Source organism: Callithrix jacchus, chromosome 5 (genome assembly GCF_049354715.1).
Source record: "Callithrix jacchus isolate 240 chromosome 5, calJac240_pri, whole genome shotgun sequence".
Lineage (NCBI taxonomy): Eukaryota > Metazoa > Chordata > Mammalia > Primates > Cebidae > Callithrix > Callithrix jacchus.
The window spans coordinates 96,673,696-96,700,314 of NC_133506.1; the positions used below are offsets into that span (position 1 = coordinate 96,673,696).

The following is a 26,619-nucleotide window of genomic DNA, read 5'->3' on the forward strand; positions in this document are numbered from 1 at the left end:
TAATAATTTCTTTCTGACTTATAGAGGGGATGCTTCATCTCTGAGGTTGGAAACTGTACAGCAGGATTCCCCAACCCTGGGGCTATAGACCAGTACTGTCCTTGGCCTGGTAGGAACTGGACCACACAGCAGGAGGTAAGCAGTGGGCTGTATTTACAGCGGCTCCCTCACTCGCATTACCGCCTGAGGTTAAATCAGCAGTGTCATGAGATTCTCACAGGAGGGCAAACCCTATTAACTGCACATGCTTGCAGTCTAAGTTGTGCACTCCTTATGAGAATCTAATGCCTGATGACTTGAGGTGGAGCAGTTTCATTCTGAAACCATTCCCCCTGTTCTTCCCTAGTCTGTGGAAAAATTGTCTTCCATGACACCAGTCCCTGGTAAGGTTGGCAACACTGATGTAGAGGGTAGAACAAGATCCCTGCGTGACCCAGGTGACTTTAAACATGGCTCACATCCCTTTTGTGGTGTGGTGGCCTGTGCCTGTAGTTATCCCAGCTACTCGGGTGGGAGGATCACTGGAACCCAGACGTTTGAGATTGCAGTGAGCCTCAATTGTGCCACTGCACTCCAGCCTGGGTGTCAGAGAGACCTTGTCTCAGATAGATAGATAGATAGATAGATAGATAGATAGATAGATAGATAGATAGATAGATAACTTGGAAGGACCAGCCTATGGAGACAGGCAAGCATTTTGTTTCTAGCTTCTGCATGGCCCTGTGTGTTGAGAGAGGTCTTTGGCTGAGGGTGGCGATTCTGCATGGAGTCTCTCCACCACTTGGTGGCATTGCTCACAGTGTCTTCTTACTTCTAAACACCATTGAATTGGAGCAAGTAGATGATTTGCCACATTTTTACCAGCTAGTTTGGAGGTTGAATATAGAATTTTACTGGGATATACCAGTAAAATTACGGAATGTGTAATTTGGGGAGCAAGTTTCTCTTGATAATGTACCAACACCTTCCTTAGTATTGAAATCACAAAAATTCAGAAATGCACACATCTCTATGGTCAGACATCCATACAGGACAGAGCAATAAAAGGCCTTTTAAGTTTGCCAGATTTCCTGACCAGGGGGAAGCAAGAGAGTAGATAAGTGTGCAGCAGTCACAAACCAGGCCTATGAGAACCTAGTTGGGAACAGAATGTAAGAGGATAGGGAGTGATGGGGACTACTGTGAGTGGTAGGCACATGCCCATCTAAAGGCTCCACGTAACTGTTGCCCTGCAGGAACGTGGGCCCCAGTGTTCACCAAACCTTTTTTTTTTTTCCCCCATAAAGAGAAGCCAGAAATCCAGATATTAATACAAAGTATCCAGATAGAAGTGTTGGTAAATTTTTAAAATTTTGAACATTGTGCTGCCCAAAGAAGGTATCTGCAAGCCAAGTACAAACCAGCAGTTCATGCCCTCTGTTAAGTGGAAAGGTCATAGACTGAGCCCATTACATTGGAGGTCAGATTCTAGCACTAATTTTCTCAGATTTCTAATGCCCAATGAAAATACCACTTTGTTTGCAAAAGGTTATTAAAAAGAATAGATCATGTATGTAGACACAGAGCTTGCCACCTATTAGGTGCTCAAAAGCATTCTTCCCTCACTTAAGGAAACAATACAGGCATAATATAACAGTATTGTTATGATCAAGCTCATTATCAGGAGGCATACACCTAAACAACAGGGGAGTGAGCACCTACCACGGACAGATCTCTGCTGGGTTGTCTGGGGCCAGCAGTTCCCAACCTGGCAATTCTTCAGCGTTGTCAGAATCAACCAGCAGCTTGTCCAGATATGGTTGATTAGATATGCTGGTCCAGAGTCCCACTCATATTATACCTAGTGTTCTGTGCCTATTATACCCAGATTTATGAGATTCTCGCCTCCCATGCAGTCTAAAAATCTGCATTCTAATTAGTTCCTCAGAGGAAACTCTTTTGCAGCCAGTTTGCACTGGTCTGTGGGTTGGTCATTTATGGAAACCACTGCTCCAGGGAATGAATCATTATTTCCAGTCCCATTAGGGAAAGAGGATATGCATATGCACACGTGTAAGGAGGAGTGACAATACTTAGACAAAAGCTTTGTAGAGCTCTGATTTTTTGTTGTCTCTGATGAAGTGCTGACTGATGACATCAGACAGTAGCTGTTGACAGTGTACCTGGGGAAAGCTAAATGCAAAATGGAAGCGAACTGTGCCATGAAGTGAGATCAGGATGATAGGGTCAGAAACATGGAGAGGGTGGCTCAGACGGACAAAGGAGAAGAGGCAGGATTCAACTGGTGCATTTTGGAGGCAGTGCAGCCTGCGTGTGCTGAGTTGAAGGTGCACGAGGAGCATAGTAGACAATAACAGGAAGGCAGGAGCCATGAAAACCTTTGAAGGTCACACAAGTTGTAATAAAAATATTTCACATTGTCAGATATCTTGGGATGGTTGCCAAACACTTTTCTGTGGTTTCCATAAGTACATACCTATTTTATCTATGTATTTATTTATTTATTTTTGTTTTTATGAGACAGAGTTTTACTCTTGTTGCCCAGGCTGGAGTGCAGTGACTAGATCTCTGCTTACTGCAACCTCCGCCTCCCGGGTTCCAGCAATTCTCCTCAGCCTTCCAAGTAGCCTACAGGTGCTATGCCACCATACTCAGCTGATTTTTGTATTTTTAGTGGTCTTGAACTCCTGACCTCAGGTGATCCACCCGTCTCGGCCTCCCAAAGTGCTGGGATTACAGTTGTGAGCCAGCACGCCCGGCCATACATATCTATTTTATATCATTTTATTATAAACTTAAGTTCTTTAATTTCTGTCTTTTTCATATTCACAATCCACTTTGGCTGGAATTTCTCTTGATAACAGACTTTAGACCTTACCACAAGCCCAAGAGGAACTCACAGCTGGGCTTAAAATGCCCCAAGAAGACTGAAGAAAGAGGAGAAAGGAAAAAGGAGTTAGGCAGAAGGGGGAAAACCTAGAAGAGCTCTGGATGTGGAGGAGGCATGCCAGAGAGAGGAGCCCAGTCACAGCTGAGTGCAGCCCAGGAAGGAGAAATGGCCTGGTTGGAGGCCATCCAAGGCCCTTAGGGGTAAGGGGACGGGGCTTCTCTGCTGATGTGATGGTGTTTTCAGTGCCACCCTTCAGGTATCCCGCAGCAGGATCCTCTGCTGCTGATGGCTAAACCCCAGTGCCCACTGGGATTAGAAGGGAGAGGAAGACTTCCACATAGGGATCAGTGGGGAGCCTCCAGAATGGAGTAGGAGATGCCCACGGTCATCATCAGAGGCTGCCATAGTCCCAGGTTCAGAGCAATCATCTTGGCTGATGCCATGGAAAGCAGTAGATCAGGAGTTCAGTCTGCAGTGTTTGCCCTGCACTTGGCAGAAGTGTATGACCTTGAGGGGTTACGTGCTTCCTTCATGCCTTGGTTCCCCCAGTGAATAGTGAGTGAGTTGCATTAGGTCCGTTGTCTTCAGCTTTTATTTGAAACAACATCAGGACCCGAACCTTTCTTCTAGCCACATTTACCTGAAGGACCCATAGCTAAAGTTCCTGTCACGTCTAAGCATTCAGAAAGCCAAGCACGCAGTGCTCCAGCAAGGCCTCAGGAGCTCCCGGAGAATCCCCAACAAGAGAAGTTGGCAGTGCTCCCAGCAGGCAGTGCTCTCATTTGACCTGCTAGAAATCATGGTGGCCACAGGATGGGCCTTTCCAAAGGCCATTTTGCTACTCAGTATACTGGCCAGCCAACTAGGGCAAAGAAGCCACAGGGACCAGAGCAGCCAGCCTGCTGCCTTGGCCTCTCCCCAAGACTGAATATCCACAGGGAGCAGCCCTAGGCCCCGTGGCCTTTCATTGTTGTGCCACCTGGAGAAAGTACGTTTACAGAGCTCCCTGCAGCATGGAGCTGCGAATAAACATCTCTCACTTGGGGAGGGATGGGAGAAAGGAGAGGACTAGATCAACTAAAATATGTTCATTGAGTATCTGCCACTTGGTTTAAAGGATAGTCCTGAGCTTGGAACCAGAAGAAACGCTGGAGGTGGACTGAGACATTGACTGGACTTCTATTTGCCAAATCCCATGCTATGTGTGTTTCATTCATGATTTGTGAATGCTCACCACAGCTCTCTGAGGGATGTACGATCATCTCTTTTTCTAGATAAGGAAGCTGAGGCTCAATCAGGTTAAGTCACTTGCCTGTGGTGTCACACGGATGGAACATTTCTGAGCTGAATTCAAAGCCAGGTTCATCCAGCTGCTGCTTCACCACCCTACCTCCCCTGAACTGGAGTCTGTGATCCACCGCTTAGCAAATCCTGGCACAGCGGCAGTCACCCTGAGCCTCAGTGGCCTCATCTTTGGCAAGGGATGAGGGTCACCATGATGGCCCTAGCTACTTTAGAGTTTTGTAATAAGCCCTAATGAGAAAGTGAATGTGGAACCCTTTAAAACCAAGAACACTTGTGCAAATGTAGAGTATTGTTATGTAAGGAGAGGAAGTGGGTGTCCCCAAAGCAGCAGCTCCTCTTACTTCCTGAAGATGAGAAACTCTGGTGCAGATAGAGAGTCATGCAGGCCTCTGGGTGGAGACCGATGTCCTAAGTTTGTTCTATTCACCTCTGATGGCCCAGGGACCTTAGCAGCTGGACAGAGAGAAAAAGCAGGGAGTAGATGGGGAGGTAGAACCAAGGAGGGAGAATGGCCTCTGTTTTCAATCAAGCAAGGACTCTAGTTCCAAACTGGAATTTGGAGTGTCTGATAGTTATCTTATCAGATATTTAACATGGATGTGATAATTTCAGAGGTAGGTTGGGAAGGACAGGGGTCCAATGAGCTATTGTTGTGAAGGGGGCCACTAGCCACAGCAGCCATGAGAATCCCAAGCTCCCCCTGGCTCCCTGCCAGATCGGGCTACCTGACTGTGCTTCACCCACTGAGGACAATGCCTTCTTGCTTAAAACTGGAGCCTTTTCCTTCCTGGCCTTTCCCGGAAAATGAGAGAACAATTGAACCTGATCATCTATCCCCAGCTGTTTATGCCCCAGTAGCATGGGCTTTAAACCAAATACCACATGTCCATCCGGACATGATGGCAGACTCTTCAGCCAGCCGTTGGGCACACTCCCGGGCTTCCTGCCCCGCCCTGCATTCATTCAGCCCTGACTCTGCAGCGTTCCAGAGCAGCCCATTGTTTCTTCCCTTGGGATGAAGAGCCCAACTTTGGTTTTCTCATCTCTCCTCTTGATGGTAGTGGAAATGCTAGGCCTCCATCCCAAATTGATATGTATCCAGAAAAAAAGAAAGAGGAACCAGTCAGGCCTAATTTGGACTGGAAAAATTTGGAGTGTAAATTTGAAGGAAAATTCAAACTCCATAGCTGACTTGAAAAATGTCAGCGTCCAGGGTCCCTACCCACCCAGATGATACTCTTGGAGTGGGCAGCTTCAGTACCATGCCTGCAGAGCCTTAGGTGAAGCATTCCATCTGTAGTTGTATTTACGTTGATAGTTTCTGCCTGTCTGGAGCATAGGCCAGCTCTAGCCCCACTCCCTAAAGCATTCCCAAATTCCAAGCAGTAGTGTCTCATGCATCTACTTTTTTTTTTTTTTTTTTTTTTTTTGAGATAGAGGAATCTCCCTCTGTTGCCAGGCTGGAGTGCAGTGGTGCGATCTCGGCTCACTGCAACCTCCGCCTCTCAGGTTCAAGATATTCTCCTGCCTCCGCCTCCCAAGTAGCTGGAATTACAGGCATGCACCACCACACCCAGCTAATTTTTGTATTTATTTAGTAGAGACGAGGTTTCACCATGTTGGCCAGGCTGGTCTCAAACTCAGGTTATCTGCCCACCTTGGCCTCCCAAAGTCCTGGGATTATAGGCATGGGCCACTGTGCCCAGCTGGGAATCTGCTTTTACACTGGCTGTGTTTTCCTGGTCATAGAATTCTCTGGCTCAGTGAAAGGTCACTAACTGTAATGACTCAGGTTTCATTGGTTTTACCCCTTATCCACCTGCAGAGACCCACTATCACTTTAAATACTGATGGCAGCTTCCAGAGGGTATCTCACATGTACTCTTAAACTAGTCCTTTCAGCTGCCACGTGGTGTCCTCTGAGTGGGACCACCTGATCTTCTGGGTACCCCTCACCGAATGTGACCGCTGCCTCTAGGCATTGCCTCCCAGGCTGGACACCAGGGACCAGAGTTGCTCACCGCTCCCTTTACACTCCACGAGGGCGTTCCCAAAGCAGAGCTGTTCATGTTTCCATGAAATCACCCTTCCCTTTTTCACATGCAGCTTCCATTCTCCTTATGTCCCTGGTGTGAGTCCCAGAGGCTGAGTGATCACTGCCACACAGAGTCCTTCCTCCCCTACATCCCCAAGCTTCACTTGGACCCAGCTTGTCATACCCAACCCTATTCCCTTAAGAGAGGTGTCTCCCAGGAGGCCACTTAGGCAGTAGACCCAGGCAAGTCTATCCTATCATGTTGCAAGCAGCTCCTGATGTCTTTGACCCCAGGGATTAAACAAGGATCCATAGCTTCATCTAGAGTAGAATGAACCCCGATTCAACAGCCTTGTGGAGAGTGTGGACAGATCAGGCAGCAGAATGGAGGTGCAAAGCCACCTAGGGCTCTAGGACTGGGAAGCGGATTCCCTGGGGAAAACACATGGAGCTGGGGAATGGCAGAAGCTGAGGCTCAAGCACCTCGTATGCCCAAACCCCGCATGTGCAAACCGCTGTTCAAACTGTAACGATACCAGTTTGACTTGTCAGCCCCTGAAGGAAGCTGGCATACAGAGAGCCTGGAAAACCAGGCTTATGTTTACCCAGTGGACAAGGTAAATATTTAGTCCCAGCCCTGAAATGGTGCCTGGTAGTTCCATTCTTTGCTATCATTTTTCCTTTTATTCACTCATGCTGCAAACATTGGCCACCTGCCCTCCCTCTATGTGGCCAGCCTTGGCCTGGGCACTTGGATGCTCTGATGGCTAAGATGTGATCCTCCGTTCTTTTTCTCAGGGAGTCTTGCTGAGGGAGTAGACAAGGAGCAGAGATCAGGTCAGGCCTCACAAGCTGGGTCTTGGCTAGCACATAGACTTCACAAGAGGAAGCAAGACAGGGGAGGGGAGCAGCCAGGGAGAGCGCTCCAAGGCTCGGGACAGCACCCCAGGCTCCCTGCCTGGCCTGGCAAGATTTCTGCATCCATGCTTCCCTGTAATCGTGGATGGAGAAACAGAACAAGAAATACTTTGAGGCCCATGGCACTCAGTATAAGGGAAGCAGCAAGGACTGGCAGGTTTGCAGATCTGGGTTCAATTCCCCATTTCGTCACTTATTCGTTGGCAAGAGGCAAGTTCCTTTACCTCTAGATTTCTTCAGAAAAGCAGGAGAGTGTAGCAATTTTAAGTGGGCGAACTTGAGTATCAGACTCTGGGTTCAAATCTCAGCTCTATTTGTCAGTCTTTTGTCCTGTGTATTTCATTTCCTCATCTGAAAATGAAATTAGACATACTCATCTCCAACATCTTATTCTGAGAATTAAGTGTTATGTAAAACACAGCAAATAATTTTGCCAGATGCAATAGAAATTAGTTTTTTGAGGAATGTGGCAATATCTAGCAATTTTACATAGGTATTTACCCTTTGACCCTTTAAACTTCACTTATAGGAATCTATCCTAAAGACACACAGTCAAAATTCAAGCTGGGCATGGTGGTTCATGTCTGTAATCTTAGCACTTTGGGAGGCAGAGGTGGGAGGGTTGCCTGAGCTCAGGAGTTCAAGACCAGTCTGGCTAACATGGCAAAACCATCATGGAGAAACCCCATCTCTACTAAAAATACAAAAAATTAGCTGGGCATGGTGGTGGGTGCCTGTAATCCCAGCTACTTGGGAGGCTGAGGCAGGAGAATTGCTTGAACCTGGGAGGTAGAGGTTGCAGTGAGCTGAGATCACACCACTGCCCTGCAGTCTGGGTGACAGAGAAAGACTCCAAAAAAAATAAAAAATAAAAAATTAGCCAAGCATGGCAGTGCACACCTATAGTCCCAGCTATTTGAGAGGCTGAGGCCCGAGGGTAGCTCAAGTCCAGAAGTTTAAGCCTGCAGTGAGCTGCGGTCACGCCACTGCACTCCAACCTGGAAGACAGAGGAAGACCTTGTCTCAAAAAATAAATGATATATATATAATTAATAGTCACAAAGCTATTTATTGCAGTGCTATTGGTAGTAGCAAAAGACTAGAAATAACTTGGGCGGGGCATGGTGGCTCACATCTGTAATCCCAGCACTTTGGGAGGCTGAGGTGGGTGGATCACTTGAGGTCAGGAGTTAAAGACCAGCCTGACCAACATGGCGAAACACCATCTCCACTAAAAATTAACTGGGTGTGGTGGTGTGCACCTGTAATCCGAGCTACTCAGGAGGCTGAGGCAGGAGAATCATTTGAACCCGGGAGGTGGAGGTTGCAGTGAGCTGAGATCATACACTGCACTCCAACCTGGGCAAAAGAGTGAGACTCTGTCTCAAAAAGGAAAAAAAAAAAGACTAGAAATATCTCAGTGTTCATCAATTGGGAACAGGGTAAATAAACCAGGATATAAACGTACAATTAAATGCTATACAGCTAGAAAAGAAAAACTTTCACTATTACTATTGTGTGATCACTAGGATATAGCATTATGAGTAAAAAGCCAGGTAAATTGTAGTATGCTATCATTGGGAAGGGGAGAGATAATGATTTTATTGAGTAAAATTAGCTTTTATTTCTATATTGTTCTTTGTGGAGGGTGGGGCATAGCAATGTCTACCCCAGGGTTTCCGATCCACAGTGTTGATGGGGAGCCTGCTGTGTGTTCTGTGCTGTTCTGGACACTGAGGTGCTGCAGTGCTGCCAGCTGGCTTCCCCGGGAAAGCGGAGGGGAGCGTAGTGTGCAAGACATTTGTGAAGGAGTGCTGCTATGAAGGGCCTCAGGCCCTACTGGTGTCTGGATCCCATCCAACCCCAACATCTTGCGCCTCTTGAATCTCTCCTTTGTTTGTAAATAAAACCTTGGTCAGCCTGGAAAACGTGGTGAAACCTCGGCTCTACAGAAATTACAAAAATTAAGGTTGGGCATGGTGGCTCACACCTGTAATCCCAGCACTTTTGGAGGTCGAGGTGGGCAGATCACAAGGTCAGGAGTTCAAGACCAGCCTGGCCTACATGGTGAAACCCCGTCTCTACTAAAGATACAAAAATTGGGCCGGGCGCGGTGGCTCACGCCTGTAATCCCAGCACTTTGGGAGGCCGAGGCGGGTGGATCACGAGGTCAAGAGATCGAGACCATCCTGGTCAACATGGTGAAACCCCAACTCTACTAAAAATACAAAAATTTAGCTGGGCATGGTGGCGCGTGCCTGTAATCCCAGATACTCAGGAGGCTGAGGCAGGAGAATTGCCTGAACCCAGGAGGCAGAGGTTGCGGTGAGCCGAGATCACGCCATTGCACTCCAGCCTAGGTCACAAGAGCGAAACTCGGTCTCAAAACAAAAAAAAAAAGATACAAAAAATTAGCTTGGTATGGTGGCATGCTCCTGTAATCCCAGCTACTTTGGAGGCTGAGGCAGGAGAATCGCCTGAACCCAGGAGGAGATTTCAGTGAGCTGAGATCGCACCATTGCACTCCAGCCTCCGCAACAAGGCAAGACTTCATCTCAAAAAGAAAAAAAAACTACGAAAGTTAGCTGAGTGTGGTGACATGTACCTGTAGTCCCAGCTACTTGGGAGACTGAAGTGGGAGGATTGCTTGAGTCTAGGAGATTGAGGCTGCAGTGAGCCGAGATCACATTACTGCACAACAGAGCAAAACTCTGTCTCAAAAAAATAAAATAAAATAGAAAATCAGGCCTTTCCTAGCCCCAGATGGAGTGGCAACAGACACAGCCTGTAGGTTCCCTTCTGCAGGGGGTGGCTGGGATGATGGGGGAGCTGGGCCATGGGAAAGGAATCCTGGAGCCTCAAGCTCAGCAAGGTGGGAGTCAGGCAGAGTTTAATAAGAAAGGAACAGGGTTTCCCTGGTACTTGGCTCTTCTGAATTGTTGGAAAGCTTCGAGGAGGAAAGCTACGAGCAGATGTGCCTCCAATGCCCTCCCAGCTGCCCTGCTTACAGGGAGCCCAACACCAGAATCACGCAGGAAGGAAAATCCCTTGACCAGTCTGTCATCAGTAGCTGGAAGGTGTGGCCCCTTAGGGAGGGAGGCGGCCAGGAGGAGGAAGGAGTGGCAGCAGGCCAGGGCCGACAGGCCCCTTCTCTTTCCCACCCTTCTCTCTCGGCCTCACTCTCCCTCTCATAAGTGGGACGGAGGTAGGGTCACCAGACCTAGTAAATAAAGTAAAAGACAACCAGTTAAATTTAAATTTCAGATAAGTAACAAATCATATTCTAGTGTATGTATGTCCCATGTAATTTAGGGATATACTAAAAAAAAAAAAGTATTTGTTATTTGTCTGACATTCAGATGTAACTAGCAGCCTGTATTTCGTCTGGGTAAACCTATCTAGATAAAACTGAAGCCAAGGGTGGTGGGGGAGCGGGCAGGCACCCATTCCCTGCTGGGGAAGCCTGCAGCAACTCTACACAAGATAGGCTTGTGGCAGGCAGAGCCAGGGACAGAGCCAGCGGCAGAGAGATGGACACATGTGTAATCCTGTGGCTCCTGGGGAACGGGGAGAGGAAGGGTTAGAGGAAAATGAAATGGGAAACTGGTCCCCAGCTGGATCAATGCCCACAGCAAGGAAGCAGGAGCCTTAACCGAAAGGCCTTTCTTTCAGTGATGTGGGCTCAGCCTGCCTCTCAACCCTGCACCCCCTTCCCCTGGCAACAAGGCAGGACATGAGAACCTCGGGGCAGCCCTGGGCCTCAGAGGGCCCCCTTTTCTCCCTCAGATGTTCTTGGTAACCTGAGACAATTCCAGGTGAAGGTCGGGCTGGGAGGTCTTCCTCTGTAAAGTGTTCTGTGTATGGTTGGGGACGGAGTGCTGAGGGATGTCCCTAAGTGTCTGGGCAGAAAGGTGGCCCCTTGAAGGGTCTTCATATTTCTCCCTTGGATAGGAAAGAACTGCCACCAACCATGAATCAGAGTTAATTATGCATCACACCGCATAATTCCAGCCTCCACCCAGTGTTCCTACTCCCCACTTGTGGGTCTTACCCAACGAAAAGAATTGCTCTCTCCGATGAAAAGAATCACCATCATAATTATAAGTTATGGAATATCTTCTCTTGGCCCGGCGTCTTGTTTCATCCTGACAAGCCCCAAGGTAAATGCTGTCATCATGCCCATCACACAGATGAGGAAACTGAGGCTCAAAAGCGAATTAAACTACCAAGGGCACCTGGGGAGTCAGCAGTGGAGGGGATTCTGCCCCAGGCCTGTGTGACGCTGGGCTGCATGCTCCGATGTTTCTTCGCTCCTCTCTTGGCCTGTATGTCGTAGACCTGGTGCTCCCATGCCCGCTGTGTCTGGCCTGGAATTGGGAGTCTCGGAGGAAGGGCCCAGACTAGGATTTTCATCCCTCAATCCTCTGTCCCTGGCCTAAAGGAAATAATAGTGTCTGTTGAAAGATTAAGGCTCACGCCTGTAATCCCACTACTTTGGCTGGGCCGAGGCTGATGGATCACCTGAGGTCAGGAGTTCAAAACCAGCTTGGCCAACATGGGGAAACTCCATCTCTACTAAAAATACGAAAAAAGTTAGCCAGGCATGGTGGCACACGCCTGTAGTCCCAGTTACATGGGAGGCTGAGGCAAGAGAATCGTTTGGACCCAGGAGGCAGAGGTTGCAGTGAGCCGAGATTGCACCACTGCACTTCAGCCAGGATGATAGAGGGAGACTGTCTTTCTGTCACCCTAGCTGGAATGCAGTGGTGCTCAAACTCCTGGGCTTAAGCCACCCTCCCACCTCAGCCTCTCAAGGACAGGTGAGCCACCAAGTCTGGCTTTTTTTTTTTTTCCCCTCAGAGAGACAGGATCTCCCTAATTTACTCAGGCTGATCTTGATCTCCTGGGGCTGAAGTGATCCTTCCCTCTGGACCTCCCAAAGTGCTGAGATTACAGGTGTGACCCACTGTGCCCAACTGAAAGACTAACTCCTAATGGAAGATGAATCTTGTTCCAGAATGCACCCGTACCCCTTCCCTGTGTCCTGCTCCCCTGCCCCTCTTCCTGTCCTCCTGGCCTTGCCTCAGCTGACACTTGGAACAACCTGAGGAGTCTCCTGCATGTCCTGCCCAGGGCTATGCGGAAGGAACTGACTCTTCTGTCCAGCAGGCAGCTCTTCTCCAAAGGAAGCCCCACCCTGGGCCTTGGACATCGTCCTTCGTCCCTAGGGGAAAGAATGCCTTTGTCCCCTCTCAGATAAACAAACAGAGCTGCTAGGACGTGTGTAGTGCGAGGTGCGGCAACAGTTCCCCAACCTCAGAGATCGGCCTGGCTTCTTCCTGAGGTCACTGGGGACAGCAGGAGCCCAGAGACAGCAAGACCCAGTTAGACGGGCGGACTAAGAGTAGCCCCTTTTGCCGATGGATGAACGGAGGCCCAGAGCGAGCCTGTTTCCCTGGGGCCATCTGCCTCCTTTCCTCTTCCCACCCCAACACATACACAGGCTCCGAGCCTCAGGGTCGCACCACCCTGGGTGCCCCGGTCACAAGGCCGTGTCTGTCTAGGCGCCCCCTGGAGTTTTGAGACACGGCAGCCTGCACGACCATGGGCTGGCATCCACACTGCCCCCACAACTCTGGGCCCTGTAGACCCTCCTCCGCCCCACCTTCCTCCCCCCTCCCCCACATCATCAGATCAGAGCCACAGGAAGCAGGGCCAGCAAGTGTGCAAACCAAGAGCCAAGATGGGAAAGTTTATTTTCCAAGAATCATCTAAACACATGGGGAATATTTTTAGCCCCGGCTCCCCACCAGCTGCAGAATCTAAACAGGGGGCGAAGAGACAGCCCACTGGGGATGGAGAGCAACAGGCAGAGACGGGTGGGACAGGGTGCTGCCACCCTCACCCTCCCCCTGGACACGGATGGCTCATCCAAAAGAGAGAGCTGGGCAGGGGAGCCAAGGAGGGGCAGGGGAGTGGCCCCAGGTTCTGACAGGTGCCCCAGTCCCTCTCTGAGCCTCGGCTTCCTCATCCACACCGTGGGAGGGATAACACCACCCCAATGGGATTGCAGCATGCCCCCACCTGCCATCAGTTGGCACCCAACAAACGTGCTTCATGCTGTGCTGGGTGCCAGCCAGTGACCCTCAGAGAAGTCAGGTTGTAGACAAAACCATCAGCCTGTGAGCATTCCCCAGGCCTGGCCAGCTACAGTGAAAGCCAGGGGTGTGTGTGTGTACATGTGTACACACACATGTACCCCCATGCAGTCACCCATGGGGCATCAGAAGTGAATGAAAGGAGGGCACGGGGATCTCCCTCGCCCTCAGAGGGAACTGTCTCAGAAGTCAGGCCAGGCTGGCCACAGGCAGCTCAAAGCCACCATCCCCAGCGTGGGGGTCTGCTGGGGGTGTCGGGGGCAGCACGGAGAGTGAATTAATTAAAAACAGGAAGCTCTTCATGACATACACATGTTCACAGGAAGGAACGCTGTCAGCCTCAGCCTCTGAGGCGTGGGCTGCTGCCCGAGGTGGGCTGCCCACGTCTGTGGTAGCTGGCTCTGGTGACTTGGCCGGGAGTCAAGGGCTGGCAGCACCTGCTCTGGCCTCTGGGACCCACAGAGGGCAGACAGGACATGGGAGGTGGCCAGAGCCCCAGGCCCTGAACGAGCTGTGCCCATTCTAGCTCCTGCTGGCCAGGTATATGATTTGGGGGCTAGGGGACGGGGAGGGTCAATCGCCTTCTGCCTTAGGTGGGAGAGGCCAGGACTTCCTGGTCCTGCTGCCACATTATTCACTAAGGTTGCCTGGAGGGCAGGGATGGGGGTGGGGAGGGGGTGTCGTTGGGGAGCAGGGAGGGGCCGTTTGTTCTGACCTCACAGCCCTGAGCCTTGAGGGGCAACTTAGGTCCCCCGCAGTCTGTGTGGGAATTAAAAGAGAACAGGCTCCAGGTTCCGTGTCCACACACCCCCTGCTGACTGGCGGCCTTTGGTTGCCATGGCAACAGTAATACCACCCCTCCCCCACAGCTGCGTGGTCACCAGGGAAGGGAGGAGGGACTTATTTTTGGTCACAAAAAGGAAAAGGGAGGGGAAGGGAGGAGGAAGGGGAGCGGCCCTCTGGCTTCTCCCTGGGCTCACTAGGGGTGGCCGGGTGTGAGGGGCACGGGGTGGGAGAAGGCTTAGAGGTCACCTCCTCCCACCAGCTCCCCTTCCACAGCCAGCGAGGGCTTCTAGGACCAGGTGACAAAATTCCTCAGTGCCCTCCTGGCGGCACACCTTCCGGTGAGGACTCTCTACCTCCAGGCTTTTAGCCTGCCAGAGGGGTCCTCACCCAGCCAAGGAAGCCTGGGTCCGCTATTCACTCAGCAAGCCCTGCTCCAAGGCTCATGAGTTCCAAAATTCAGCCCTGCTCCCAACGGTGAAGTCTGAGCTTAGGGTCCTCAGTTCCTGGCACCTGGGGCCTGACCTGGCTTGGGGGCCCCTTGGGTCCCCTTCTTTCCTTCTTTTTTTTTTTTTTGAGACGGAGTTTCGCTCGTTACCCAGGCTGGAGTGCAATGGAGCGATCTCGGCTCACCGCAACCTCCGCCTCCTGGGTTCAGGCAATTCTCCTGCCTCAGCCTCCTGAGTAGCTGGGATTACAGGCACGCGCCACCATGCCCAACTAATTTTTTGTATCTTTGGTAGAAACGGGGTTTCACCATTTTGACCAGGATGGTCTCGATCTCTTGACCTCGTGATCCACCCGCCTCGGCCTCCCAAAATGCTGGGATTACAGGCTTGAGCCACTGCGCCTGGCCCCCTTCTTTCCTTCTTATCCTTTTGCCCTAGACCCCCCTTCTCCTGGCCATCTCCTGGTCTCACTCTCTCCACTTCCTCCTTGGGTCCCAGGAGGGAAAACAACCCATTAGAGATGAAATCCCCGTGGCAGTGGGGACTTTTCTGACAGGTCCCAAGGGACCAGGCCCACAACCTTGGGACACCCCCATAAGCTCTACTTCATATCTCACTGCTGACCAGCCGATCAGCTCCTGTGCACTGCAGCACCTCTGAGCTGTCCCTGCATTCTGCCCTCACCTCTACAGCTCCCCACCCTCCAGAGAGCCTCCTTCCCTGGCCTCCTCCCAGCCTCCCCTTCCCCCAGGGAGTCCCACCTTCCCTGCTCTGAATTCTCTCTCTCTCTTTTTCTGAGATGAAGTCTCTCTGTCGCCCAGGTTGGAGAGCAGTGGTGCAATCTCAGCTCACTGAAACCTCCCCCTCAATTATCCGACCTCCTGAGTAGCTGGAATTAGAGGCACCTGCCACAACGCCCAGCTAATTTTTGTATTTTTAGTAGAGACGGGGTTTTGCCGTGTTGGCCAGGCTGGTCTCAAACCCCTGACCTCCGCCTGCCTTGGCCTCCGAAAGTGCTTGGGTTATAGGCGTGAACCACCACGCCTGGCCGTGCCCTGAGTTCTCTCTCTCCCATGCACTCACTGCCTCCTAACGTACTAGACTCCTAACCTACTAGAAGAATGTGCCTGCTTCATTTATGGGCTCTCTCCAGTGGACTATGAACTCCAGGAGGGCAGGCATTTTTGTCTTTTATTCCCTGCCATATCCCCAGTGCCTAAAGCATAAATCCTCAAGAAATATTTGAGCAAACAAATGAACTTCCTGTTGCCCACCTTGTCTAGGCCATCCCCATACAGGATGCCCCTTAACCCCAGCACAGGGGAAAATGCACAGGGCTGGGGTGCAGTTGGCCCTGCCCTAGCCTCAGTACAGGGCCTCCAGCTAGCCAAGCAGCCTCTTCTCTCTTGCTATGTGGCCCAGGCTGGAGTGCAGTGGTGCAATCTCAGCTCACTGCCCCCTCTGCCTCCTGGGTTCAAGAGGCAGAACCTCCTGAGTAGCTGAGATTACAGGTATGTACCATCACACTGGTTAATTTTTGTTTTTGTTTTTGAAACGAAATCTCACTCTGCCGCTCAGGCTGGAGTGCAATGGCGGGATCTCAGCTCACTGCAACCTCTGCTTCCCGGGTTCAAGCGATCCTCCTGCCTCAGCCTCCTGAGTAGCTGGGATTACAGGTGTGTGCCACCATGCCCAGCCAGTTTTTGTATTTTTAATAGAGATGGGGTTTCACCGTGTTGGCCAGGCTGGTCTTGAACTCCTAACCTTGTGATCCACCCACCTCGGCCTCCCAAAGTGCTGGGATTCCAGGCATGAGCCACCGAGACCGGCCTAATTTTTGTATTTTTTATAGAGACAGGGTTTCCACCATGTTGCCTAGGCTAGTCTTGAACTCCAGGGCTCAAGCAGTTCACCTGACTCTGCCTTGCAAAGTGCTGTGATTACAGGCAGGAACCACCAGGCCCGGCCCCACCCTCTTCTTTCTCAGCTTGTTTCCCCCCTCTATATGATGAAGATATTAGGTTGGAGCTCTTCTAGCTTCCGCTGTGATGAAGCTCTGAGGTACTTTCAGTATCTCTCCAAGGTCCAGGTCTGGGTAGAAGGGAGTGGGGTATAGACAGGAATTCACACAGACGGGGAGTGGGGACACGGGTAGTATCTGCTTGGGAGAAATCTCCTGGCCTTAAAGCCCCTCCACTGGAACAGGAGTGGGTGGAGGGGAACAGGGTGGGGTGGTTGTGGGAGGCTAAAAACAGACTTGAGAAAGGTTTCTCCAAAAATATGTCCATATTTTAATCATGCCTAAAGTCCCACCTGGGGCGCCTAAGGACCGGAAGCCCAGAACTTGGAGAGCTGAGGCACCGCAGAGGCTGGGTGCAGAAGGGGGCCATCATTGCAGGAAGCCAGCCAGCAGCCAGGCCAGCGTGGGACCCAGTAGGGCAGGCAGGGCCCAGGGCAGCGGCTGACCTGGGGCCCCAGACTTGAACACCGTGCGCTGTCCCCGCCGCTGCTTGGGCCTGACATTTTCTGCCATGTTCAGTTTCTGGTCTTTGTCGTAGAACAGCTTCTGAGAGAATGCCAGGATCTGCGGAAGAAGCGAAGGGGCTCAGCAGGTGTGGCCGGGGAAGCTGCACTCCCAGCCAGGTGACGTCAGGCAGGCACCCCATCATGTCCCGGGAGCACTCATTAGGAAAGAGGGGGCCAGGTGGGCACTGTGGCTCACGCCTGTAATCCTAGCACTTTGGGAGGCCGAGGTAGGTGAATCACCTGAGGTCAGGAGTTCAAGACCAGCCCGGCCATCATGGTGAAACCCCATCTTTATTTAAAAAAAAAAAAAAGGAGGCTGAGGCAGGAGAATTGCCTGAACCCAGGAGGCGGAGGTTGTGGTGAGCCAAGATCGCGCCATTGCACTCCAGCCTGGGTAACAAGAGCGAAACTCCGTCTCAAAAAAAAAAAAAAAAAAAGGAAAGAGGGGCTCCAAACCCCTGGCTCTCAAGGTGGTTGTGAAGATGATAAGGGATGGAAATCAGGTGCGTGGCAGGGGTGGGGCTAAGCACCCATGGGCTTCCTTTCACTCACACCCCAGGGGGCCCCAAATGCCTGCTTTTCTTGTCATACTACAGGACAGTGGCTCTCAAACGTAAGTATGTATTAGCATCAGCTGGGGGGCGGGCTTGTTGGGCCCCAGATTCCTGGGCTCCACCCCCCGAGTTTCCTATTCAGTAGCTCTGAGGATTAGCATTTCTAGCAAATTCCCCGGACTATGATGTTGATTCCTCTGGTTCAGGGGCTGCTCTTTGAGAACCACTGTTTTGGAATCAAAGTAGCTCAAGGGCAGGGATTTGGGCCCTTTGGGCTCACTGCTGCCTCCCTAGAGCCTTGTTCTAGTTCATCGCAGAAACTCCAGCACCATTTGCTGAATGAACGCATTATTTCCTGATGCCTCCAAGCAACTCCAGGCCAACCTCAGACCCTGCCGCTGGCAGACACCTCTTCCCAGGACACTGCCCCTGCCCTTACTGGACCAACTCCCACCTATTCAGATTTCAGCCAGGAAGCCTCTTCTGACTCCACCTTCCCCCGGCCTCCTGTCCAGCCACCAGCCCGGCAATGGAACAGCTCAGGCTCTTGCCTGTCTTCAGTGAATGTCCATGATTAACAATGGACTTCAGTTCCCTGGGCTCCCCACCCATACTCCGAGGGACCCCTGAGGGCAGAGGGATGATTTCTGGGGAGCCAGGAAGTGGGAGCCCTGCGCACCTGTTCTCTGTGGAGCTGAATGGGTTCCTGGAACACAGTCCAGACCACCTTCTCATCGCAGGGCGGCGTGGTGAGCGAGCCCAGGTAGCGGAAGTAGTGCTTCAGTTTGTCCTCCTTGGGGAGCAGGTCCAGCAGGCTGCTCTCTGCCATCGTGATGTTCATCTCTGGGACGAGGGCAGAGGACACTGTCAGTGAGGGTGGGAGAAGGAGCCCCTCTTCCCCTGCATTCTGAGAGCCCAGCTCCCCTTCCTTTGTGGGAGGCATCCCCCTCCTCACCCTTTGCCCTCCTCCGCCATGCTGACTCACCGGGTTTGGGGATATTAGACAGTGCTTCCACCAGCGGCCGGAAGCCCTCGTTCACCTGGGGTCCAGCCTGGAAAGGGAGGAAAGGGTCTTGAGAAGGTCACAGGGAGCTGGTGGTGGTGGTCAGTTCATTCTCCCAATCTGGGGACGGAAGGCCAGGCAGCTTCTGGGATTGAGGCTCTGGGCTCCCTACCTGGCCCAGGAACATGCAACCCACCCAGAAACAGAGGTGGAAGCTGGAGCCTCCCCCAACTCCCTGCCTCGCGGGAGTCCCAGGTTTCTGGATCCTAAGCAGCAGCTTTCAGCCCCAGGTTCCCTGGGAAGTGGGGGATGGGGGTCCCACCTCCACCAGAAAGGCCAGCACCGCAATCTCATCTCCAGGGTCCTGCGCCTCTTTCTCGTTCCTCGATGTCCCCTTCTCTTTCTCATGTACTATGTGCACCTGGTGGGGGTGGAAGGTGGAGAGGGGACCGGTGAGGGGACTGGACTACCCTGCTTGCCCGAGGCAGGTGCACACCCAGAGCCCAGACAAGGTCCCAGTAGGGGCGCTCACCTCCATGGCAAAGCGCTCCCCATCGAGGCTGTGCTCTGAGCCCTCATCCAGCCACTTGGACCAGTGCAGGTGCAGCTGTGTGGCCTGGTACCGGGCAGGCAGTCCTCCTCCAGAAACGCTGGCCTTGTTCCCCAGCAGCATCATCACTGGTGGAACAGGAGGGACAAAGTCCTCGAAACGGCCTCTTTTAGCCTTGTCCAGCCCCTCATCCCAGCTTCACCCAGATGGGACATTCTCTCCTGCCTCCCACCCTTCATGGGCTCCATTCCTGGCCTGCAGGGGTGGGGTGGAGTGTGGTGAGACAGCCCCAGACTTTTCCCTGGCCTCCTCCTTGGCCTCCCAGCCTGTCTTCCCCTCTGCTGTACCCCCCACTGCACCAAACTGCAGCTTTGCCCTGGTGCCTCCTCTGTGTCCACCTCCTCTGTGGTGCCCTGGTGTCCTCGGGGTAATGTCCAAACTCCTGAGGCCTGGGTGACCTGCCCCTGGGCCCCAGCCCAGCTGCCCCTGGGCCTTTTTGGGCTCCTCCTAGCTTCACTGTCTGTCCTTCATCCACACAGAGCTCCTGGCAGTTCTCTGAGTGGCTGTTCCATGCCTCTACACTTCTGCACGTCCTTCTTCCAGGAACATTTCCTTCCCCCAATCCCAGATTGGTCTAATGAAAGTACTGAAAACACAGTAGAATGCGCCCCCCTCTGAAGCTGTCCTCCCCCATGGGGGTTTTCAGCCCCCTCACAGCACAGATGGATCTGGGCCTGGCAACCCTCCCAGTCCTGGGGGAGCTCGAGTGCCCAGGTCTGCCCAGGGCCTCCGTCCAGCCCACCTGAGTGCCCGTTATTTTGGACGGTCCACTTTTGCTTCTTATCATAGCCAGAGAAGAAGAAGTGTCCCAGTTTTTTGTCCACCTCTGCCTTGGCGGTGACGATGTTGATGGGGGATTGGCGGTCCTTCTGGCAGCTTCCACCCCACTTGCCTGGCCCTGAGCAGGGAGAGAGGGTGGGCTGAGTTAGGGACGCCTGTCACCAAGGTAGCCCCCATGACCCCACTGAGGTCAGGTCCACCCACTTGGCTCCGACACAGCAATGCTCTGGGGTGGCCTGAAAGCTGTGTTGCCCGGATGCTCAGCTCAGAACTCTGCCCTCACCATGCACCCTCCTCCTCCTCCACAGACACACACATGCAAGGCTAGGGAGTCTAGCCCTGGTGTGGGACATGGTGGGAACAGGGTCACCAACTGGTGGCTGTGAGCTCCGGGGTAGGGACAACTTCATGATGTGGTGCACATCTCCATGACTGTGCTTCCCAAAGGTAAAACGGGAACTGCAGAGAGAACCCGCTTCCCTAGGATGTCAGAGAGTTTAAAGCGGGTGGCTGGAGAAGGCTTTGGAAGCAGTGGAGTGGGACCCCTTGGGGGGCTGCTGCTGAAGGGCGATGACCATCATCTGAGCAATGGCAGGGAAAGGAGTAACCCTGGGGGAGCCTGTTTCCCAAACCCTGGTGACCCCCAACACCAGGTGGGCCGGGGTCAGGAGTGGGCAGCACCACTCAGTCACAGCAGACTGCAGGGAAATTGGTCAGCATTCGAATAAAAGCATAAAGGACCATTGCTCAGGCCCCTTGTTAGGTGTCCCTGGGATAGAACCAACTCCCGGTTCTGTCATGGGAAACAGCAAAATGTCTTTCTCCTTTAATGCTGCTGCCAATTCATTCCACAGGGAACATCCCCTCTTGGTGACAGTAGGTGCCAGTGAAGACTCAGGGCACTCTATGCTCCCTGGTCCCCGAGCACCAGGACAGGAGAGTGTGAGTCTGAGTGTGAGAGGGTTTGTGTGTGTGTCTTGTTTGTGTGTTTGTGTATCTGTGTGTGTGTGCTTGTGTTTGTGTGTTGTATGTGGGTGTGTATGTGTGTGTGTTTGTGTGTTGTGTGTGCGGTGTGTGTATGTGTGTGTGGGTGTGCTGGGAGCTGATATCTGCCACCATTACCCCTCATCCTTCCCACACTTCCCGGGTCTCCATTTTGGCCTGGAAGAAAGGGCTGCCCCGGTGCCTGCCATGTAGAAAGAGCTGCCCCGGTGCCTGCCATGTACAAAGAGCTGCCCCGGCCTGGCTGTACTCACCCAAGCAGGTGTAGTTGGAGGCCTCGGCTTGAGTCTCGTAGCACCAGTGTGAGTCTGGAGCAGAGAGGAAGGGTGTGAAGTGTGTGTGCGTGTGTCAGTGTATCTTGTTGCACACGCACAGACACAGGAGGATCAGAGGCTGGTCCTCCCCCTGGGGTTGGAGCCCTCCCTTGGGCTAGGATGGAGTGATCCTGGCCGTAGGACTGAGGAGGACCCAGGGAAAGAGGCTCAATCAGCAGGGGCCGATCAACAGGTCAGCTGGCCTAGGGCTCTGTTCCCCAGGCAGGGCCAGGCCAAGAATCTACCGGCCCTCCTGGGAACTCCTGAGGTCACTCTGCTCTAAAGTGGGATTGGCCTGGATACTTCACCCATTGGTCACCAGCCACATCCTCCCCACTTACCTCTCCCACCTCAAACCTGGAAGGGTGACTGGGGAGAGGGGAAGAGGAGGACTGGCCCAGCCTCTGCTCCTAGGACAATAGCATCAGGTTCAGCTGGGCAGCCTTCCAGATCCATCCAGATACAAGATGAGGGAGGAGATTAGGCGGTCCCTTCCCAGAAGGCCTCCCCATGTGTTACTAAGATCCCTGCTTGGCTAGCCTCTCACAGCTCCTCCAAAGAGGAAAGCAGCTAGGCTTTCTCCCCTGCCCCACAACCACCCAGTACTGGGCTTTGGGGCCGGGCTGAGGGCTCTGCCTTAGGGCAGTAGAACCCAGTATCTCTGAAAAAAAGCTATACCCCAAATGTCCCACATGGTTGCAAGATGTTAGAAGGGAAAATGTGTGCAGGGCATAAGGGGCCTATGGGAACCCTCTGTACTTCCTGCTGAATTTTTATGTGAGCCTAAAATTGCTCTAAAAATAAAGCCTATAAATTTTTTTTAAAGGCTGCACCAGTAGGGTGAACACAGCGTCTCATCCAGAGCTAGAATTCGGGCTGAGCCGCTCAGGAGGTGTAGATGGGTTTGGGGGCAAGTCCCTTAATCTCTCTGAGCCTCAGTTGTATCATCTGTAACATGGGACAAACATACTCACCTCTTGGGGCCGTGGGAAGGATTAAATGAGTTTCAGGCAGCGTGGCCCTTAGTCAAATCCCATTGACAACTCCTTCCCCTCCCCCACCCGCCTCCCTCCCTCTGGTGGCCTCCTATGGGGAGCAGATGGCCAAAGCCGAGGAGGGGCCGAGAGAGGAGAGAAATGAAGTAACTTGGAAAGAACTCAGGATGAGGAAATTCCTAAGAAAAGCATGGTTCCCACTCAGCCAAAGCTGAGGCCTCTGAGCTCATCCGCCCTCTCCCTTCTTGCCTGGGCTGCCCCCACAATCCCATCTCATTGTAACCTGGGCCAGGGGTGGAGTCCCTGGAATGGGGACAGGATGGGGAGGGAGCCATGATGGCTCATCTCCAGGAGAAGTAACTGGCCGCGAAGAGCCACTTGGGGTTTGGAGTTTCCCAGCCCTGATCACCACCTCTCCTGCCCAGCTGGCATCGCCTTTTTCAGAGCTGCAGTGTCTTCCCCCGAAGTCCCATACCCAGCCCCAGTCAGGGCTCTGCTGCCCCTGGGAGTTGCTGTACCTGGGCCACCCCCAAGAGGGTGAATCCGCAGAGGGCAGTGGCCACTCGCCACCCAAGCCCCTCCCACAGTGGGGCGGAGCTCCGAAGCCTCTAGCTCCCACTCTGCCTTTGCTTAGTCTCCACAGGAGAGTTAGCTGAAATTCCAAGCCCCACAATCTCCCTCTGACAGAGGCATGTTACAGGGAAGCAGTCCCAATCCAGACCCCAAGAGAGGGTTCTGGGCTCTCACACAAGAAACAATTCAGAGCAAGTCCGCAGTGCAAAGCAAAAGCAAGTTTATTAAGAAGTACAGTGGTGAAAGGACAGCTACCTATAGACAGAGTAGGACTTCCCCGAAAGTCAGAGGAGGAACATGTCAGCCCGAGGTACAATGCTTGTCTGTGTGGGGAGATGTGCTCTCTACGAGGGCTTGTGATAAAGGATTAATTTTCTTAATTATTATGCAAGAATCTATATTATTATTTTGAAATCAAAATTGGGAATGCCTTTGCTCTCTGGATATCGAAGTATCTGGACCTTCCCAAATCTGGGTCTGTTAGTAAACATGATTAATTTGTTCCCTTAACCCTAAACACTTAGAGGCTAGAACTGTCTGAGAACGCAGCCCAGCAAATCGGAATCGCTCTGCTTCCAATGCCTCTGACAGGCGCAGCCACCAAACTCCCAGTGCTGGTGACTGAGGAGACAATAAATCCGAGAGCATTTGCATCATGACAGTTCCTTGCCATAATCCTCCCATGTCCCGGCCTGCAGAGGTCCTGAAGGCAGAAGGGGTTTTGAAGGCTGGGCTGGCCTCTCCTCTGACTGGAGGCCCCAGGGACAGATATTCCAGGAGAAGCCTCCCTTGAGCCAGTGTCCCCAAGAGCCAGCTCTGAAGGATGGAGCCCCCTGCAACCCTCCTTACAGCCTCCCTGGGGCCTCTCTGGTCCAGGCTTAGCTTTTCTTAGGAATTTGCTCTTCCCTGGCTCTGGCTGCAGCTCCTAGGTTTGTAGACCTCTGATCCACTGTCTTAATCATAGAGACTTTTGACCCGCTTGGCTGACCGCACTTGTAACTACCTTCTTCAGGAAGCAGCAGCCAGGAAAACATAATGGTGGAGAGGCCAGGGGTCAAGTCCATGTCCGTAGAGTGAGGGTGGGGTACCGGTGGCAGGAGCACCCACCACTCAGGTTCCTGTCCTCGTTGAACGAGAGGGCCACCCTTGCAGATAAGTACCAGCCCACTGTCCCCAGCCACTCCCAAGAGGGCCTGGGAAGGAGAGGGGCTACTTACCCATGGATCTCGGTGCCCAGTGCCACATCCTACCTAGTCCATCCACCCTGACCAGAGGTGAGAAACCAAGCTCATCGCCCATCACCCAGCTACTGTCACCCAGCTACTGCCCCCCATCCCCGACTCCCCCACCCCTTGTTTCAAGATGGCTGAAGAAGCCTCTCTAATGGACCTTGCTCACCCCACCTCCCCCTCTGAGGGACAGGTGATAATCCTGCAAAACAGCTCAGCACAACCCAAGTGTGTCCTGGGCAAAGTCTCAGCAGCTACTGGCCAGGGGTCTGGGGCTGTGAAGGGGACTAAATATCCTCTCCCATCCCCCTCCCTCAATGGACAGAGATGCTCTGGGGGTCTCCATGTGCAACCTGGTCCCTCTCCACCTTGAGTGCCCCATGGGATGAATGGAAGGCAGGTCCCGGTCAGAGAGCCCTGGCACTGGAGGGGAATTGCAGCTTGTGTGAGGGGTGGGCTCAGACACATTCCTGACACTGGCCCCAGGCTTGGGGAGAGCCCCATAAACTTGGTGCACGGAGCCCTGGCCACATGCCACACAGGCACTGCACTAAGCACTTAAACCCACCATCTTATTCGAATGCTTAAAACCACTGAAGTCTGAATGACTACCCCTGCTTTGCAAATGGGAAAGCAACTGACTTACCCAAGACCACACAGCTGCAAAGCACCCAAACTGCAAAGCATTTCTCTCTCTCTCTCTTTTTCTTTCTTTCTTTTTTTTTTTTTTTTTTTTTTTTTTGGTGTGTGTGTGTGTGTATGACAGAGTCTTGCTCTGTCACCCAGGCTGGAGTGCAGGGGTGAGATCTCAGCTCACTGCAACCTCTGCCTCCCGGGTTCAAGCTATTCTCCTGCCTCCACCTCCTGAGTAGCTGGGATTACAGGCACCTGCCATTTCGCCCGGTTAATTTTTGTATTTTTAGTAAAGACAGGGTTTCACTGTCTTGGTCAGGCTGGCCTTGAACTCCTGACCTCGTGATCCACCTGCCTCAGGCTCCCAAAGTGCTGGGATTACAGGCTGAGCCACCACGACAGGCACATTTCTCTTTCTACTGTCTAGCTGTTTAGTAGGTTTCCAATGTCCAACCCAACAAATAAAAGTTTTCACATTCTGCCTTTTCTTTCTTCCTCCAGGGGCCGGGAGGAGAGGCTGCAAGATGCCCCTCGACCCTCTACCACAGCTCAGCCAGTCCCTCAGGCTGCAGAGGGCACACGCTGGCTCCTTTGTGCTGGGGACACCTTCACCCCTCACTCCGCGGCTTTGAGGGTGCAGCACCTGACTTGGGAGAGGACGTTTCCGTCTGCGTGAACCCCAAGAACCATCGGAGGGGTGGTTGGGCTGGGACTGGCAGCTGGGGTCTCCCGTGATGGGTTCTGGGGTTGCGAAGAAGGTGCCTCCAGGATCGGATCCCCGTGCTCAGCCGCTTGAAGCGCCTTTAGCTCCTTATCAAATATTAACATGCCTCTCCTGCCACCTCCCACCTGGAGGAATAATTAAGAGCTCGGCTTCACTATTAGCTTCACCATTAATCTTTAAACGAAAATCACCCTGTCTGGAAAGACCGGCTTGGCAGGGGCCTCGGGGCTCCGGGTCTCTCCCGCCAGGCTCCCAATTCAGCGCTGGGGGCTGGGGAGGCCAGAGGAGCCTGCGACCCTCGGTGGCAAGGAACTCGGGTAAGAAGCGCTGCTGCCAGGACCCGGCCACATCCAGCTGGTCGCCCGTGCTCTGGCCGCGCGGCAGTCACCCAGCGCTGAGCCCCAGCAGGACGGACGGAAACCCACGGACAGACGGAGGAGAATTGGTGAGAAAAAAAGGCGTGCGTTGAGGCTGGTCGGAGAAACAACTTTTTTTTTTTTTTTTTTAGCCAGAGCACCAGGCTGGAGTGCAGTGGCGCTATCTCGGCTCAGTGCAACCTCCGCCTCCCGGGTTCAGGAGATTCTCCTGCCTCAGCCTCTCTAGTAGCTGGGACTACAGGCATGCGCCACCACTCCAGGCTAATGTTTGCATTTTTGGTAGAGATGGGGTTTCTCCATGTTGGTCAGGCTGGTCTCGAACTCCTGGGCTCAGCTGATACTCCGGCCTCGGCCTCCCAAAGTGCTGGGATTACAGGCGTGAACCACTGCGCCCGGCCTGAGAAGCATCCTTATCAGGGACCCCCAACTCGTCTCGCCCCGGGACACCGGACCACATGCACACACCTTCACCGCTCACACACTCTCCCAGCCGCCGCGCACCGGCCGCCCGCAGGGAGCCTCTGCTGGGGTGGGAGCTGGGGGCTCCGAGCGGGGCGCCGAGGGGCACCTGCGGCCGGAACCCGGGAGCTCACCTGCACCGGCCGAGGGCCGCGCGGAGGAGAGGGCCAGGAGCGCCAGCAGCATCCGCATCTTGAGCGACAGCAAAGATGCCTCCGGTCCGGGGGTCGCGCATGGAGAAGGCAGCCGCGGGTGCGCGATCCTGCCGGCCCGGGTTTTATAGCGGAGCCGCGACGGGAGGG

At 53.0% G+C, this 26,619-nt stretch overlaps 1 protein-coding gene, 1 long non-coding RNA gene and 1 pseudogene across 2 annotated transcripts; 1 reads left to right on the forward strand and 2 right to left on the reverse strand.

Annotated features, from left to right (window-relative positions):
- The first annotated feature begins 17 nt into the window (after positions 1-17).
- LOC144582634 (uncharacterized) lies at positions 18-26,247 on the forward strand. Its single transcript, XR_013535728.1, has 2 exons — positions 18-135; positions 25,259-26,247. It is a non-coding gene; the product is annotated as an uncharacterized LOC144582634 (long non-coding RNA).
- On the reverse strand, positions 1,713-2,372 carry LOC100401984 (protein FAM106C-like; annotated as a pseudogene).
- On the reverse strand, positions 16,806-26,567 carry CA4 (carbonic anhydrase 4). The gene is made up of 8 exons (XM_002748161.5): positions 26,452-26,567; positions 21,268-21,321; positions 19,974-20,129; positions 19,154-19,299; positions 18,944-19,042; positions 18,604-18,670; positions 18,298-18,461; positions 16,806-17,122 (listed from the first exon to the last, which is right to left on the reverse strand). Exons 1-8 carry the CDS (start codon positions 26,507-26,509, stop codon positions 16,928-16,930), a joined length of 939 nt encoding a protein of 312 aa, XP_002748207.3. The 5' UTR covers positions 26,510-26,567; the 3' UTR covers positions 16,806-16,927.
- Between the last annotated feature and the right edge of the window lie 52 nt (positions 26,568-26,619).